This window comes from Gobius niger (assembly GCF_951799975.1).
Source record: "Gobius niger genome assembly, chromosome: 12".
In the NCBI taxonomy this organism is placed as follows: Eukaryota; Metazoa; Chordata; class Actinopteri; order Gobiiformes; family Gobiidae; genus Gobius; species Gobius niger.
The window spans coordinates 20,495,834-20,510,319 of record NC_136863.1 but is presented as its reverse complement, the minus strand read 5'-3'; the positions used below and the strand labels follow the sequence as shown (position 1 = coordinate 20,510,319).

General features: G+C 42.6%; 1 protein-coding gene across 1 annotated transcript in view; it reads left to right on the top strand.

The window, feature by feature from the left end:
• Positions 1 to 689: 689 nt before the first annotated feature.
• The window catches only part of LOC306971245 (PDZ domain-containing RING finger protein 4), a 55,192-nt gene continuing 41,395 nt past the window's right edge, over positions 690 to 14,486 (top strand). Inside the window, exon 1 of the mRNA XM_079567460.1 lies at positions 690 to 1,072. Coding sequence (XP_079423586.1) covers positions 1,004 to 1,072 — 69 coding nt within the window. The 5' untranslated portion in view covers positions 690 to 1,003. The remainder of the gene's footprint in view (positions 1,073 to 14,486) is intronic.

Here is a 14,486-nt window from a genome sequence, read left to right as displayed (position 1 = left end):
TAAATTATGGCATTTTCTCATTAGTCAGGATTTTATGAAACTATTTGTTGCATCTTGCACTACATTTCCGTGACATGTTTTAATTAATTGTACCAGTAATTACATTGTCAGTAAAAAAAATCATATTTCAGCTCTAGGCAATTGGAGGTTTTTACTTTCCAATAATTCAACTTTAATTGACTTTTTTCCCATGGCATAATAATTAAATCATTTTGAACCAAATGCTATACAGAATATTTTAGGAATCACAAAACATATGTAATTGACAAAGCGTAGTTCTGCCCCAATTTAACTAATTGTTATTATTTCATTTATTTGATTGGGACAAGTGTGAACAATTAACAAATAACACATTTTTATTTGCAATTTCCGTTGCTATAAGGGCTTTTAAAATCCAAAAAGCCCCCAGATCTATATCCTGTTTCAGCTCAAGAGACAAGGAGTTCCACAGTTCTGCTCCTGGACAGTAAAGGCTTTCTATGGGGCACTTTCACATTTCCATTGGCGGCTCCTCGTGTGATGGAGCCCACTGCTCGGAGTGAGACTAATAAGTTTATTGTGTAAAAAACCTGCTTGGGCTCGCCCACTCTCTCTCTTTCTCTCTCTCTCTGACTCCTCCTCTTGCCCCTCCCACCTCATTAATATCCCAGCATCCATCCCTATTACTATTCAGGCACTCCTGGTGTAGTCATGTGCCGCCGCTGTGGCAGAAAGGGGGAGTGTCGCTGCACGAGAGCGAGCCACAACTCCCGCGTGTGTGAAAAAGACAGAGCGCGGAGGAGAGAGGAGAGATTGGCGCTGCTGCTGCTGCTGCTGCTGCTGCTGCTGACGACCTTCACATCATCTCAACCTCGTTCTCTGAATCCGTCTCCAAAGCCAGTCATGTCTACATAAATGAACGGGACGTCTTAGCAGGACATGCTGGCTAAGGAGAAGTGACCGATGAGAACCAGAGTGGAGGGTGAAGACTCGGGGAGATTTGGACGTTTCCACAGCGACTATAATGGGCTGCAATCTGTGCACTTTACAGAAGCGCGAGGAACACTACAAGCTGCTGTATGAGATTGCACAGGTGAGTGGAGCTCTAAGGAGAGAGGCATGCAAGGGCTGTTGTTTTGGACTGCTGCTCAGTCATGAGATGTTACTTGGTGTATGTACTGTAAACTTACCGATAGATGTGGTTTTCAAACTGTGGTATGGGTATGAGTAGAGCATTCTTATAGTGAAAATCTGGAGACTTCTTGAGACTTAGCAAGGTATCATTTTATTGTGACGACGCCTGTTATTGGTCGATTCTGGTGTAGTTTTGGTTTTAGTCCTGGTTTAACCCTGGATAAAATAGAGTAACTCGGACATTTCTTTTCTTTTCTGAGGTGTGTAAGGTTTGAGCATCAGTGTTTTCGAAATCAACGAAAACACAATGAGATTTCTTATTTTCTTTTTTTTTACTTTTTTGAGTGGCAGGATAGTGTAGAGGCTTGTTAGCGATAGCAGATGTGCTGCGAGTAATGAACAGTTTTGCGGAGAGCCGTAGTGAAGTGCCCATTCATCTGTAGGAGGCTGTGCTGAGAGAGCAACTTTTTATGGGCTTCAGCACCTGAGCTATTTTATATTTAGTGCTCATCTATAACCGGACTCGGGTGCACACATTTAACCCCTTAACTCTCACACCTGATGATGAACTATGTGTTTTATCATTACTGCAACATTGGGGAGCGCTGAGAGCGTCTAAGAAGCAATATGCACCGTGGACACACATTTACACAGACACATTTTCCAATAAATGAAGAATGGTTGGCGTAAAATGATCAGTTCATCCTTTATTTATCCTTGTTTTAGTGTGGTCCAGTTCTGCTTTCTCTGTCAACTTGCTGCATGTAATGCTTTACATCAAATCATATCATATTAGGTATGTCTGTGTATGCTCTCAGTCGGCGAGGTTTGTTCAATAGTAACACTTATTTTGTTTATCAGAACTGACAAAAACGTCCTGAAAGGAAAGTGAAACGTGTGAAATCTTTGTTACAATATTCAACATAGTTACCACAAGATGCATGTTTATGTCAAGTCCAATCAGTACATGTTAACAGATTCAGTATATCTTATGTGCGTATACCTCTGTTAGTGATATTCTAAAAAGCAAATATCATGGGTCCCCTTTTCCTCTGCCAGGCTCCACACATCAGCCGCCTCCTCTTGACAGAATAATAACCCTAAGTCTCCTGGAAGTCGAGCAGCCCCCGTTGCACCAGTCTTCTGCCTTCACTTCACGGTGCTCTGCTCACAGCCTCATTAACTGTTTTATACAAGCGTCCCGTGCATTAATTAGACGTGAAATGTCTCTGCTTTACCCTTGCGAGGAGACAGATCACAGGCAGTGGGGATGGAAAAACATGCCTGGGTTAACCACTGCCTGTTGGATTTGTGCTCGTGTGAGAACTCGGAAGTCGGGGGGAAATGGCACCGCCCCAATTCCAAAATGATGGCAGGCCGTGTATTGTTTTCAACAGTGTGAACTTTTCGGTTGTGTGACAGTTAGACAGCAGGAGTCTCCAACCTTTTTCACCCTGTGAGCTGGTAGCCGAGATGATATTTCAACACATTTCCAGAAGAATGACTTGAGTTTCTTCTTTATACTTTGCCATATTTACCTTAAGATTATGTTCAATAAAAAGAAAATGCTTTTAAAACGTGTATCTGTATCTGTGTCTGTATGTATCGGACTGATTGCAGATAAGTTAAATATTAAATTTGAGATAATAATATAGCGAGATCATCTTAATTTTTTGTGTGTTCACATTTAAGGTAGTGCTGCTTTTGTGTTCTCAGAGGGCTCATAAAAATAGTGCTGTCCACGCTCTTATCTTTGCTTTTACTCTCTCTGCATGAATTGTTAAGACGTACTTAAATCCTACCTCGGGTTTAACAGAGGGGATCAGTATCCGCCGAGGGGGCCCAGTCTCCGGGGCACACTCAGGTTGACTAAAGCTCTCCCACTCGTCTGTCCACCTCCTGATGTAGCGGGCCAGCTGAGAGGGGAGGCTGCCGCATCAGCACCATGGACAGAGTCGCGCAGTGGGAGGGCGAGTGCGGAGGAGATGGAGCGTGGAGGATGAGGACAGGAGTGGGAATACGGGGGTCATTAAAATACAGTGGTTAGAGGAGGGGTAGCAAGCTAAAAGAGCAATTAGATCGAAAGTATTGTAAGATGGGGAGTGAGTCAGACGATATTAACATTCAGAGACACACAGTGTAACTTTAAAGAGGAAAATTCAAAGTTTGGATCAAGCCTTGTGCTCTATAGCCATCACAGTTTTTGGAAGCACTTTGGGATTGAGGTATGTAAATACATTTTGATTATATGAATAGTTGTGAAGAAGGATAGTGTGTACACCAGGGAGTTCCATCCGTCCATGAGCTTCTCCAAACTAAATATCTGTGGTGTAGCTGCACAAAAATATTGTCTGAGAAAAGAATGGCCCCGCCGGTAGCAAAACTCTCCCTGCAGGTACAGTGTGTGCCTTTGGAGGAATCATATCTCACCACAAACACCACCGGCAAGATCATTACTTCTGAATCCATTCCTTTGTCATATTCTGCTCTTAAACTTAATATTTTACAATATCCTCAGCACATGGTGTTACCTAAAATGTTGATGTTTTTGCTGCTATGGGAAAGGACAGTTTGTAATCCTTCTTGTAAACAATACAATGCTGGTTTCAATCGTGTTGTAGCCTCCACTACAAAATTGTGGTCCTTAAACCTTAACCAACCTCAACAAAAACCCTTTATAACTGGCACTGGTTTTGCTCTACATACCTTTACTAGATGAAACCTATTTATGAATGAACACATTTTATTTCTCATTGAGCATTAAAGCCAAATTCCTTCATGCTGAACAATTAATCTACTCAGCTCATTACTTCAGATGATGTTTTTGTGTGTTAAAGATGAGGTCAAGACAGTTGTGGGACGGTCCCTGTGAGGCGGAGCAGGGTGACGGGCCGGCGTGAATCGGCAGCCGGTCGGTTCCTGTATCAGTAGTCCATCGCAGTGCTTTGTTATCTAGCTTCTTTTCCCTTTCCCTTCACACCAAGAAGACAATTTTGACACTCTGAGTCTTGGCCTGACCCCAGCGCTGTGTGAGATTTATGAGGCGCGGGGCCTGCCTGTTGGTGGTTGTCCTGCATGGAAATGTGCTCCCCTCTCACCGCTATCTCGTGGTGCGTAAAGCTTTCTTGTCTGAACTGGAATCCAACCTCACTTTGAAATTCTTGTCGTCACACTTTTCCGATTACATTGCTGTATAGACTTGTGCATATTTTTCAATGAAGTGTTTTCCAAGCTATTCTGCTTGAAGGACATGGCCAGGAGATAGAGTCTGTAGTGCATATGCCTGCCCATACATGGTTTTACAACATTGCACAGTAGTATACCTGTATATATGTCAACCTTCTGAGTTGTTGGGGAAATTTCCACACGAAAACCTCCTGAACATTAAAGAAGAACTAAATAACTGTTTACCATAATAAATCCTTTCCGTAGTCCCTCTGGGGGTAATGCGCATGCGCATGGGATCCCTCTGGTGTCTCTGGCCAGAAAACCACAATTGCACCTTTCCTGCCTCCGGGTCGGAGGCCCCAATACACACTAATGGAATCACGAAGAAGAAGTTATCAGGCTAACGTGGGAGGCTAACTGAGGGCTAGCACCACTTAAACAGTATTTACAGCAAAGTTTGAGTGAAAAAAATTGTCTCCATTGTGTAATTGGATGTACAATATCCCTCTCTCCCTTTGTCTTTACTGTCAGCGTAGTATTTACTCTCAGGGACAATTAATGAGAAAAAAAACACATCATGCCACCTGCAGTGGCGCTTATGGCCTCTAGGGGCATGAGTGGCTTAATCCTGCTTTAAAGCAGTACTAAGTAACTTGTTTACCTTAATAAATCCATTTCGTAGTCCCTCTGGGGGTAATACAAGTGTTAATGGGATGATTGGGGGGTCTTTCATCTTCCCTGGTGTCTCTGGTCAGAAAACCGCATTTACAACTTTCCTGCCTCCGGGCCGGAGCAACCAATACACACTAATAGAATCACGAAGAAGAAGCTAGAAGGCTCGAGCAAAGCTAACTGTCGGCTAGTGCCACTTAAGCAGTATTTACAGCCAAGTTTGGGGGAAAAAAATGATCTCCATTGTGCAATTAGGTTGTGGCACAATGTACAATATCTGTCTCTCCCTTTGTCTTTTCTGCCAGTGTAGTATTTACACTCACAGACAATTAATGAGTAAAAAACGCAACATGCTACGACACCTGCACTTATGCGCTTACGGCCACTAGGGCCATGAGTTACTTAGTACTGCTTTAAGAATTACAATGACTGGAATTCAGAATATTGATTGAAGACTTTGCGACTAGTTTGGCTTTCTAAACTATGACCACATAATTTCGCATGCTTCATCTATGACTGAAATAAGTCGATAAATCTGCCAATATGATAACTGCAAATAGTGTAACCCATTGGCAAATAAAGAAACATCCCAGGAACGTCTTGTGTTGCAACCCCTGTCCTTTACTGACTGGCTTGTTTTAGTCTGACGTTCCCACACATCTCCCTACACTCGTGCGGTGCCACTTGTTGTATGCACCGCCACAGCCCGGTGATGTGTGTCGCGCTGTGGGTAATTAGCAGCGCGGCAGATGTTGATGAACACAGTGCAACTCGGGATTCTACAAGTCGGATTCTGTCTCCGAGTGTGACCATGCATTAATGAAATGCATTTGGTTTTGACAGTCGCCTCTTTAGCAAATCAAAACAAAAGGTCTCCCAAGAGCATGTGTGTCACGATATAGTAAGTGCTCATAAGTGAATTTCGAAGACGATTTCCCTGTGTGCCGCTGTTTTCCTTTCCTTTTCTTTTTTTTCTTTTGGCTAAAAGTTTTGAAAGTGGCAGAGTCAATGTCGCAAGTTTTTTATTGGAATTGAGCAGACTCAGGCTTCGTTGCATCGGAGGAATAAATGGAAAGCAGTTTCTCTCCGGCTCAATGAGGCACGGCGCTCCCTGATAAGCTTCTGATGCATATGAATGAGGGAGGTGCAGTCATGCCTGTACACATCCCGAGTCTGAAAACAAAAACACATTCTTAGTGAATATTTCAGCTATTAGGCTAGATATTTCATGAATTTCTGTGTGACCAACAAGGCTCAAGAGGCCAGTATAACATTTTCTTATTCCTTAGTTTTTACTTTTAGTCTCACCATCATGAGTTATTCCAACAAACATAACACATTCCTCCAGTTCCTCCTACCATGTTCTACTATGTCAGCCAGTTAACATGCTGCAAGCGATCTGTTTCCAATCGTATTGACAAACTTCTTGCAAATACTCAAGCAATAAAAGTTCTGCTTGGTTTTCCTTCCAAAGTTTAAACCGAAGACCACAAAAGTTCTTCGCCAAAGGGTAGATGAACAGAAGATGGAAACCAAAGTGGATTTGGACTGCTCCAGAGGCAGCGGTTCCCAGTAGTATCCTGCTGTGTGAGATATCGCGCTGGCACATGCAAAACCTGTGGGCTACAGGCTCTGAGGAGGACACAGCTCAGTTGCCTCTACTCCACATGCAGCCTGTGTCTGGGAGTGTGTAATGGAAGTGCACTCATTTGAAGCTTGAGCAGCCAACGCCAGAGCCAGGCCATCTGAATAAAAGAGCTGGCTGTCTTTACCAGCTGCACGCATCGGCACGTTCACAAAGCAACACTGGTGTTAGGCTTGAGTTTACGCAGTTACTAGAGGAAGGAGAACACCTTGCACAGAAATACAGTAGGCTATGTGCTATATCTTTAAAATGTCTGTGGGAAAAATAAATGTGGGATCGCTTTTCTACTGCTCCCAGACTGGATAAAGAAGCAAGTCCATGGCAAAAGAGTATCTGAATATCCCATCATCAAGCTGATCATTTGCTGTAAATGCTACACAGAAGCCTAAAGGATGCACTTCGATTAAACACACAAATCCATTACCACAACTTTCTTGATGATCATGCACATGTTCAAATGTAACAGTCTGGGGAGCATTTAACAGAAAGATTGAGTATTTAAAATCAATGGTATACAGCTTATCTTGTAGCCCTTTAGCATAAATCGACTGGCGTTTCTCATAGACAAAAGCCCATGTCTGTCACCAATCAACTAACCAATAAGCCATTATTAAGTTCTCCATATTACACTGTCGTTAAATCACAGAGGGATGACTGGGAAGCAGTCGGGTACTGGACTCTTTACAGCCGTCGGCGATGTTCGCCTGATGAACAATCAATGTGTTCTTCTTAACACAATGCTACTCTAAAGCTGGGTTCACAGGGCGCTGGCAGTGTACAGTAGTACTGCAAATATTATGAACCGATATCTCGATACTATTGGTTGTAAAATTCATGCCTTTTTAGACAGGCCTTCCAAAACACCTAACACCTGTGTCTATATGTTTTATGTCATTTTATGGTGAATGTTTTTTCCTCTGTGTTTTTATGAAGCACTTTGGTCTGGCAATGTGTTGTTGTTGCTAGAAATAAACTTTGATTGATTGATTGATGCCGTAAATGTTTCATTTGGACACCATTGTTAACAAAAGTGAGTTTATTGCTGAAAAAGGTTGATAATAAGTGGTAGTGAAGCATCCTAATAGAAATGTAAGCATCAAGTTATACAGGAAGGGGGAGAGTGGACTTGTCGATGTCTTTTAAAATGATAGCGTCTCTGGAATGAACTCCCTCTGCTTTTTGTGACAATTGACTGTATTTTACTGTGATGTACTTTGAGTTTCTTCCATTGTCAATCACTCTGGGGGTCATGTGCAAAATAAATCGAGTTGCACATGCAAAGGTGGATCAGCAGAGAAATCACGTGTGCATTTTCTTTTTACCCAGGCAGCACTTCCTTAAAGTAGGTGTAGCATATAATATTTTTCAGCTTTCATCCTCTATTTAACCTCCCCCTGATAGATTACCCGCTTTGTAACACCTGTCTCTCCACAAATTAAGTTGACTTACTTACTCAGCCACTTGAATATATTTGATCGTAGGCCATGTTGCCATCATTCAAAATGGCTCTCAAATTCCAGTTTGTGTGTGTGTGTGTTTATAGCACTACCATCTACCACCATGGTTCACCAAGATACACGGTCATTGCTGTTGAACCTGTCTCATGCTGGAGACCCATCTCCGGCCCCATCTCCAGTGTGTCCGCTCCAAACGCTCCCATCCATCTTCCTGTCCCATTATAGTTTTTTGAAGGATGTCCCTCAGCCATTAAAATTGATACGAGCCACACAATAGGGTGGGTGGGGGGGTAGAGAGCGGGCGCATAGTGCTTGATTGATCTTGTGTCCAGTCTGAAAATATTAGCCTGAAATATCGCGTTGGCTCTCGGCACTTGCTTGGACCATAAAAGTGCTCATTTGTCTGCGGCGCTCCCGAACAAACATATGGATGCACAAATCCAAACACAAATCCATTTCATTTCTTGTATAAAGAACCATTTCTTTTTCTTCGGCAGCCCCTCTTTTCCCCGTCATCAATTTCTCCGCTGTATAGCTCCTAACCAGATGCCGGATCTGTCAGCAGAACCATGTTTGATTACAACACAAATGGACGTCTGTGCGCTCTGCCTCTGTCTCTCCCGGTTCCCTGGAGCCTGGATTGAGACACAAATATGCTGAGATGATCTATTCCCATTTAGGCCTGTTTACAAAGAAGCCGTGTTCACCTCCTCGTAGTATAGCCTCTGTCCTGGGCTATTCCCGCCATTGTTTTGATAGATGCTCTGCAGTGTGTTGCGTAACTGTGGACCCTCTCTGACTGTATAATTGTGGATTTCACAGTCTCATTTGGCATGGATCGCACACACACATGCTGTCTGCCTCTCCACACCAGATTGGAGAAGCTTAAGTGTTTATTTGGAAGCCGATTAAATGAAAAAGCAATTGGTATACCAGCGCTGTAGTGGCTGTACATTTCCAGTACATTTGATCATATATAATGCCAGTTGAAATATATATATATATGTTTAAAGAGATGAGGCAAATTGCTTTAGAGGGGATTACCGTAGTAGTACTGAAGTAGGGCGATTTTGGAAAAATTATAATCATGATTTTTTTCCCCCCATATTTATCGATCTCGATTAGATTGTTTTTGTTTTGATAATAAAAACAATAAATGTGACTTTTGTGTTTGTGTTTGTGTTTGTGTACGGCCACGACTTCACAGAGTTTAGTGCGCCAACACCTTACAATATACATAAAGAAGTACTGGTAAACAGGGTGTGTATGAGTATAAAAGACAGCTCAAACTTATAATTCACTGTCAGAAGTCCAGCTAATCCGCTCCATGCAGCTGCTTTCAGATACAACAATCCAAAGTAAACCCAGCCAAGGTGAAACGTGCACAAATATTCTCCTCTGACGGCTCCTCCGCGTGTCTCTGTTTTGCACATTAGACGTGTTTGTAGCTCATGTTCCTTCCTGTTTGTTTGTCCGAGAGTTTCCCTGGGCTTGATCTGAAAGGCGCCGCAGATGTCGAGCGTTTTTGCGAACGTTCTTTGTGTTAATCCGGCCGATTAAAATGCACCTCGTGATTATTGAGATCAACTTTTATTCAAAAAAATTAAATAAAATTAGATAAAAATTGGATTAATTGCCCAGCCCAAACAGGAAGGAAGACCAGGTTTAAAGTTCCTTCCTTGTTGTCACATACAATCTGCCAAAATAGCGCAAAAAATGTTTTTGAATTTGTTTTGTGTTTTATCACAAGTTTCTCATCATCTTCAGCCCAAATAATTCAGCATTTAGAAGCCATATTTACCAAAGGAGTTAAAAGTGTTAATCTGTAGGTTGAGTAATTCCTCACGTACGATTCTACCTTTTTCTTTCCATGTGTTTCCCATCTTAGTAACAACCTAAACTGACCTTTACAGCCCCTCTTCAAAACCAGCTTTCCGTCCCTCGTGGACGTCCGCTCTGTTGCCTTCCTCTTGATGCATCCGTAGGAATGTGAAGCGTGACATATACCATTTTATAAGAAAACAAATTCCCCCCTCATCTCCGCCGGATGTCAAACGCCTTGTTATGGCTGGTTGCTGGATTTAAAGCATTACCGACAAGGATCTCTGCACTGCTGAGGTTATCATGCGTCGTACGTGTTTAGAAATAACAAGTGCACAAGGTCTTATTGCAAGGGCGTTTTTTTTTCCCACTTCTACCAATTGCCTCATTAATCAGTTTGGGGAAAAGTCGTCCCGGGTCCCCCTCTGTAGTTCGGGGGGAGGGATGACATAAGCGTGGCGTCATTCATGAGTAACACCCAGTCCTTGTTTTATGTTCACGTTGGGATCAGAATGTGCCCGCATCAATCTGGTTTAAAGGGCAATGGAGAGAATGAACCACACGGCTGACTATCTTAATGCCGATCCCGGTGAAGCGCCGCATCTCTCTAATGAATTGATGTCAGTATCATATGACTCACTTATTGTGTGTGTGTGTTTGGAGATCCTTCTCTTTTATCTTATATCATATTGCTCCCAAAGGACAAGAGGCTATTATTTTGTACCCATTTGTATTAGTCATGGCAAACAGAAAGCTGGATATTCAGCTTTTTCCTTCCGGGGTCGATATAGACACTCAAAGCTCTCTCTATGCGTTTTGGATATAGTGACAGCTGTGACTCAGTAGGGCTGTGTTTGTAAAATAGTTTCGCTGCTTCTTCTCCAAATGTCTATCAAAGAAAGGTCTTTCAAAAAATACTGTATCAACTGTTCAGCATTTTTTCACTTTAGCAGAATTGTCCACCAGTTGTCATTCTCTACCCCTGGCTTCTTAACCCTTTATTGGGCAAGTGACTAGTTTTGGTAATTTCCACACACTTCACATATGGCCCCCTTGATGCACATCAGTAAGGTAAAGAAGCATGTAGTCCTCACTCAGCCAATCAAAAGAGATCACCCTACATCACAGATCCCACTACTGTGGCATTTGACCAATCAGCAGAAACCGGTCGCGCTCTCTACTTCCTGTTTTCTCTGAAGTCTGAAAAAGTCCCAAGTCTGGCTAAATTCATGGCACATTTCTTTACCGACAAAACTAACCATGGTAAGTTGATGAAACTCACACATTTTATTGGTGAATAATTGTGCTAAGTGATGACATATGTGTTGGTTTTGGAAGACGTAGTGAAATAAGTGAAATTACAGCATGAAAAAGGCAGGCACCATATTTGATCATGCATTGTTCATTTAAGCCTAAAGTTGACTTGTGTTGTCCATATTTGGACACGGCCACTGCATGTAAAGCACAATCATATTAGAAAAACTCTTGCCTTTGACAGGTGTGATCATTCAAACAACAACAATATCACAAAACACAACAGCTCCTGAATACCAGCACCCCCGAGATCTGAAAGTACTTTTCGTATGTTTCATATAGAGCCTTTGTATTTTTTTACCACCAAATATGGTCATTTCTGCATGACATTGAAAAATTTTGAAAAATGTATAAACTCGAAATAAACTCGTGTTATGTCCCCCAATAACACTCTTAAGTTGAAATGATTTATTTCAATGAGTGCCCTATAAAGGGTTAAATATCTGCCTTAACTCCTCAGCTTAGTCTTCACTGTTAGTCTAAGCCAGTCTTTTACTATGATAACGGATAAGACCCTGGCCGCATTATCAGGTATAATTGGTTACATCGCTTAGTGGGATGTTTGTGTTTTGACTCTGTGTGGAGCTTAAGCAGACCGGACAGCTTGTGTTTTCCACTACAAACAGTGGCGGAAACAAAGAGCTGCGCGGCTCACATGAAGAGGCTGTGTGCTGGATCCAGAGCGCTGCGGTGTTGATTATCTGTGTTTAAGCAGACAGAAGGGCCCTCATTAATTTATTACCATTCAAAAGAACCCACCATCTTCCCTAGTTCCAATTAGGGAGCTCCGGATGCTGAGAGAAAGTCTTCAGCTATAAACACTTCCGCTTGAATAGCACTAATTACCAATAGGACCTGCCACTGAGAGCGTCTATTGCTTTTTCTCTTTGAGTTAAAATGCAGTGCGTGGACAAGCCATTTCAGCGAGTACCAAAACAATCTGCCAAGAGTAGGCATCTATTACACGCCAAACCCATGTCTTAGAATGGTTAGGACGGACATGATTTACAGTAGAGATCAAGACAAAGTGACTGAGGGTCGTCGAATGGGCCTTCACTGTATTGGCCAGCTTCTTCGAATTAAAATTGCAAACTTAACATATATTGTGATAATCTTTATGTTGTGGATTTTGTTTTTTGCCGCATTCTATTCATGTTTGCTCCTGTGACTGTGAGCAGAGAGCACCAGCTTGAATACACAATCTCTCTCTTATCTACACTCCACAATGTGTTTGGCGTCCGGTTTCTGTTCGCCCTGAGATATCAGCTCCTGCATCTGTGCTGACATTTGGAGAAATGGGCCGGTGCCAGGGCAGAGGCTGCGGTGTGTGATCTATAGTCGATAAACACATGTGACAAAAGCCCCGGGTTCTTGTGCTGGTCTCTTCTCGGTATTCGCTTTTGTAATATTCTCCCGATTCTTCTCTCACACTGCTTTGGTTGTACGCCGCAGGAATCCTTTGAAGGTGTTATGGTCAGAGTTTGCCTTTGTGTGGAAAAAATGACTGCCTGGGATGGGTTGGGTGGTGAGGTCCTGTGGGGGGAAGGGTGCTGGTTTCTGGGATGGATGGGTGACATTCAGGCCCTTGTGTGAAGCGAGTGGCACTGCACAGGTCAGAGAGCGCCCCCTGCTGCGTGCCAGATAAGAGTGCTCCGGCATGAGTGTGACGAGGAGTGTGACAAGCCCCTGACCCTGACCGTCCACGGGGACCAAAGTGATAAGAACCTCCATAAAATGTGAAATCCCACCCAACATCACACACATGAAGAACTTTTGTCACACCATTAAATACAGCTCTGGAGAAGTGCAGTTTATTTTTGAATCTGAGTCTGAGAGCTGTACAGGCCAGGTGTCTTGTCATTTGTTTTGCACTGCATCACAGAGCTGTCAGAAATGCCCCCCTCCAAAAAAAAAAAAAGAATGCCCAGGTGGTCCAGTAGGTTAGTGTTTAGGCCAGTGGGTCTGTGTTTTTGGTTCTCCTCTTGTCTCGATACGGGTTTCCTCAGGGTGTTGCTGAACTGCAACCATTCACCGTTCCTGACTCGCACTGAGAGATGAGTCAAGCGCATACGATCATACCGTAAATAATCTTATCTCAAAATATCCTCTTTTTGACCTCTTCTAGGCTTTTGTAAATAAATAAATAAGTAAATAAATAAATAAATAGCGACTAGGACAAGTTGCAAAAAAGGGTTCAATTTCGATTGGTTGAGTTCAATCATGTTGAATGTGTATATTTACTTGTAATGTAATTCAATTCAATTCAGCTTTAATGCAACCGTCTTTGCCCCATAGAGCCATATTATGTATCCGCCCAACAACCAGTCGGCAAATGCACAAAACCTACTCCATTGTCCAGTCTTCGTGGCAGTGTTTATTCAGAGCAGGCTGTGGTCCCTTTTGTTGCGTCTGCTGTCTCTTTGACACACTGACACAGTTGCAAAGGCCTCGCTTTTAATGAGCTGCATTCACAATGAGAGCATCACAATGGCTTTAGAAAAAAACTAAATCAAATCAATGCCTCGTCAATGCCGGGTTGCTTTTGTTGACGCTCCTGTGTAAATGTAATTTAATTGGATTGAAAAATCTATTTTAGGTCTAGATAGCTTCAGCGTTTCAGTAGTGCTGGGTTAATTGATTTGCAAACCTTATGGGATGTTTATTTGGAGTGTTTTGGTAAATGCTAATGTCCACATGCAACCGAAGATTCAAGATTCTTTGTTAGGTGATAGTTTATGCCTATGTGTAGGCAAAAAGAGAGGGCGACCAAAAATACTTTCCAGTCCCAGGACAAAAACACCACCTGCTGCCATTGTAAAGCAGTACTAAGTAACTTGTTTACCTTAGTGAATCCTTTTCGTAGGCCTTCTGGGGGTAATACAAGCGTTAATGGGATGATTGGGGGGTCTTTCATCTCCCCTTGGTGTCTTTGGCCAGAAAACCACAATTGCAGCTTTCCTTCCTCCGACCCAGAGGCCCAATACACACTAATGGAATCACGAAGAAGAAGCTTATAGGCTAACGGGTAAAGCTAACTGTGGGCTAGCGCCACCGTATTTACAGCCAAGTTTGAGAGAAAAAAATATTCTCCATTGTGTAATTGGATGTACAATATCCCTCTCTCCCTATTGTCTTTTCTGTCAGCGTAGTATTTACTCTCACAGACAATTAATGAGTAAAAAAACTTAACATGCAACGACACCTGCAGTGGCGCTTATGGCCTCTAGGGGCATGAGTTACTTATGTGTCGTAGAATCATGTGTTTTTTTTTTTCTCATGAATTGTCCCTGAGAGTA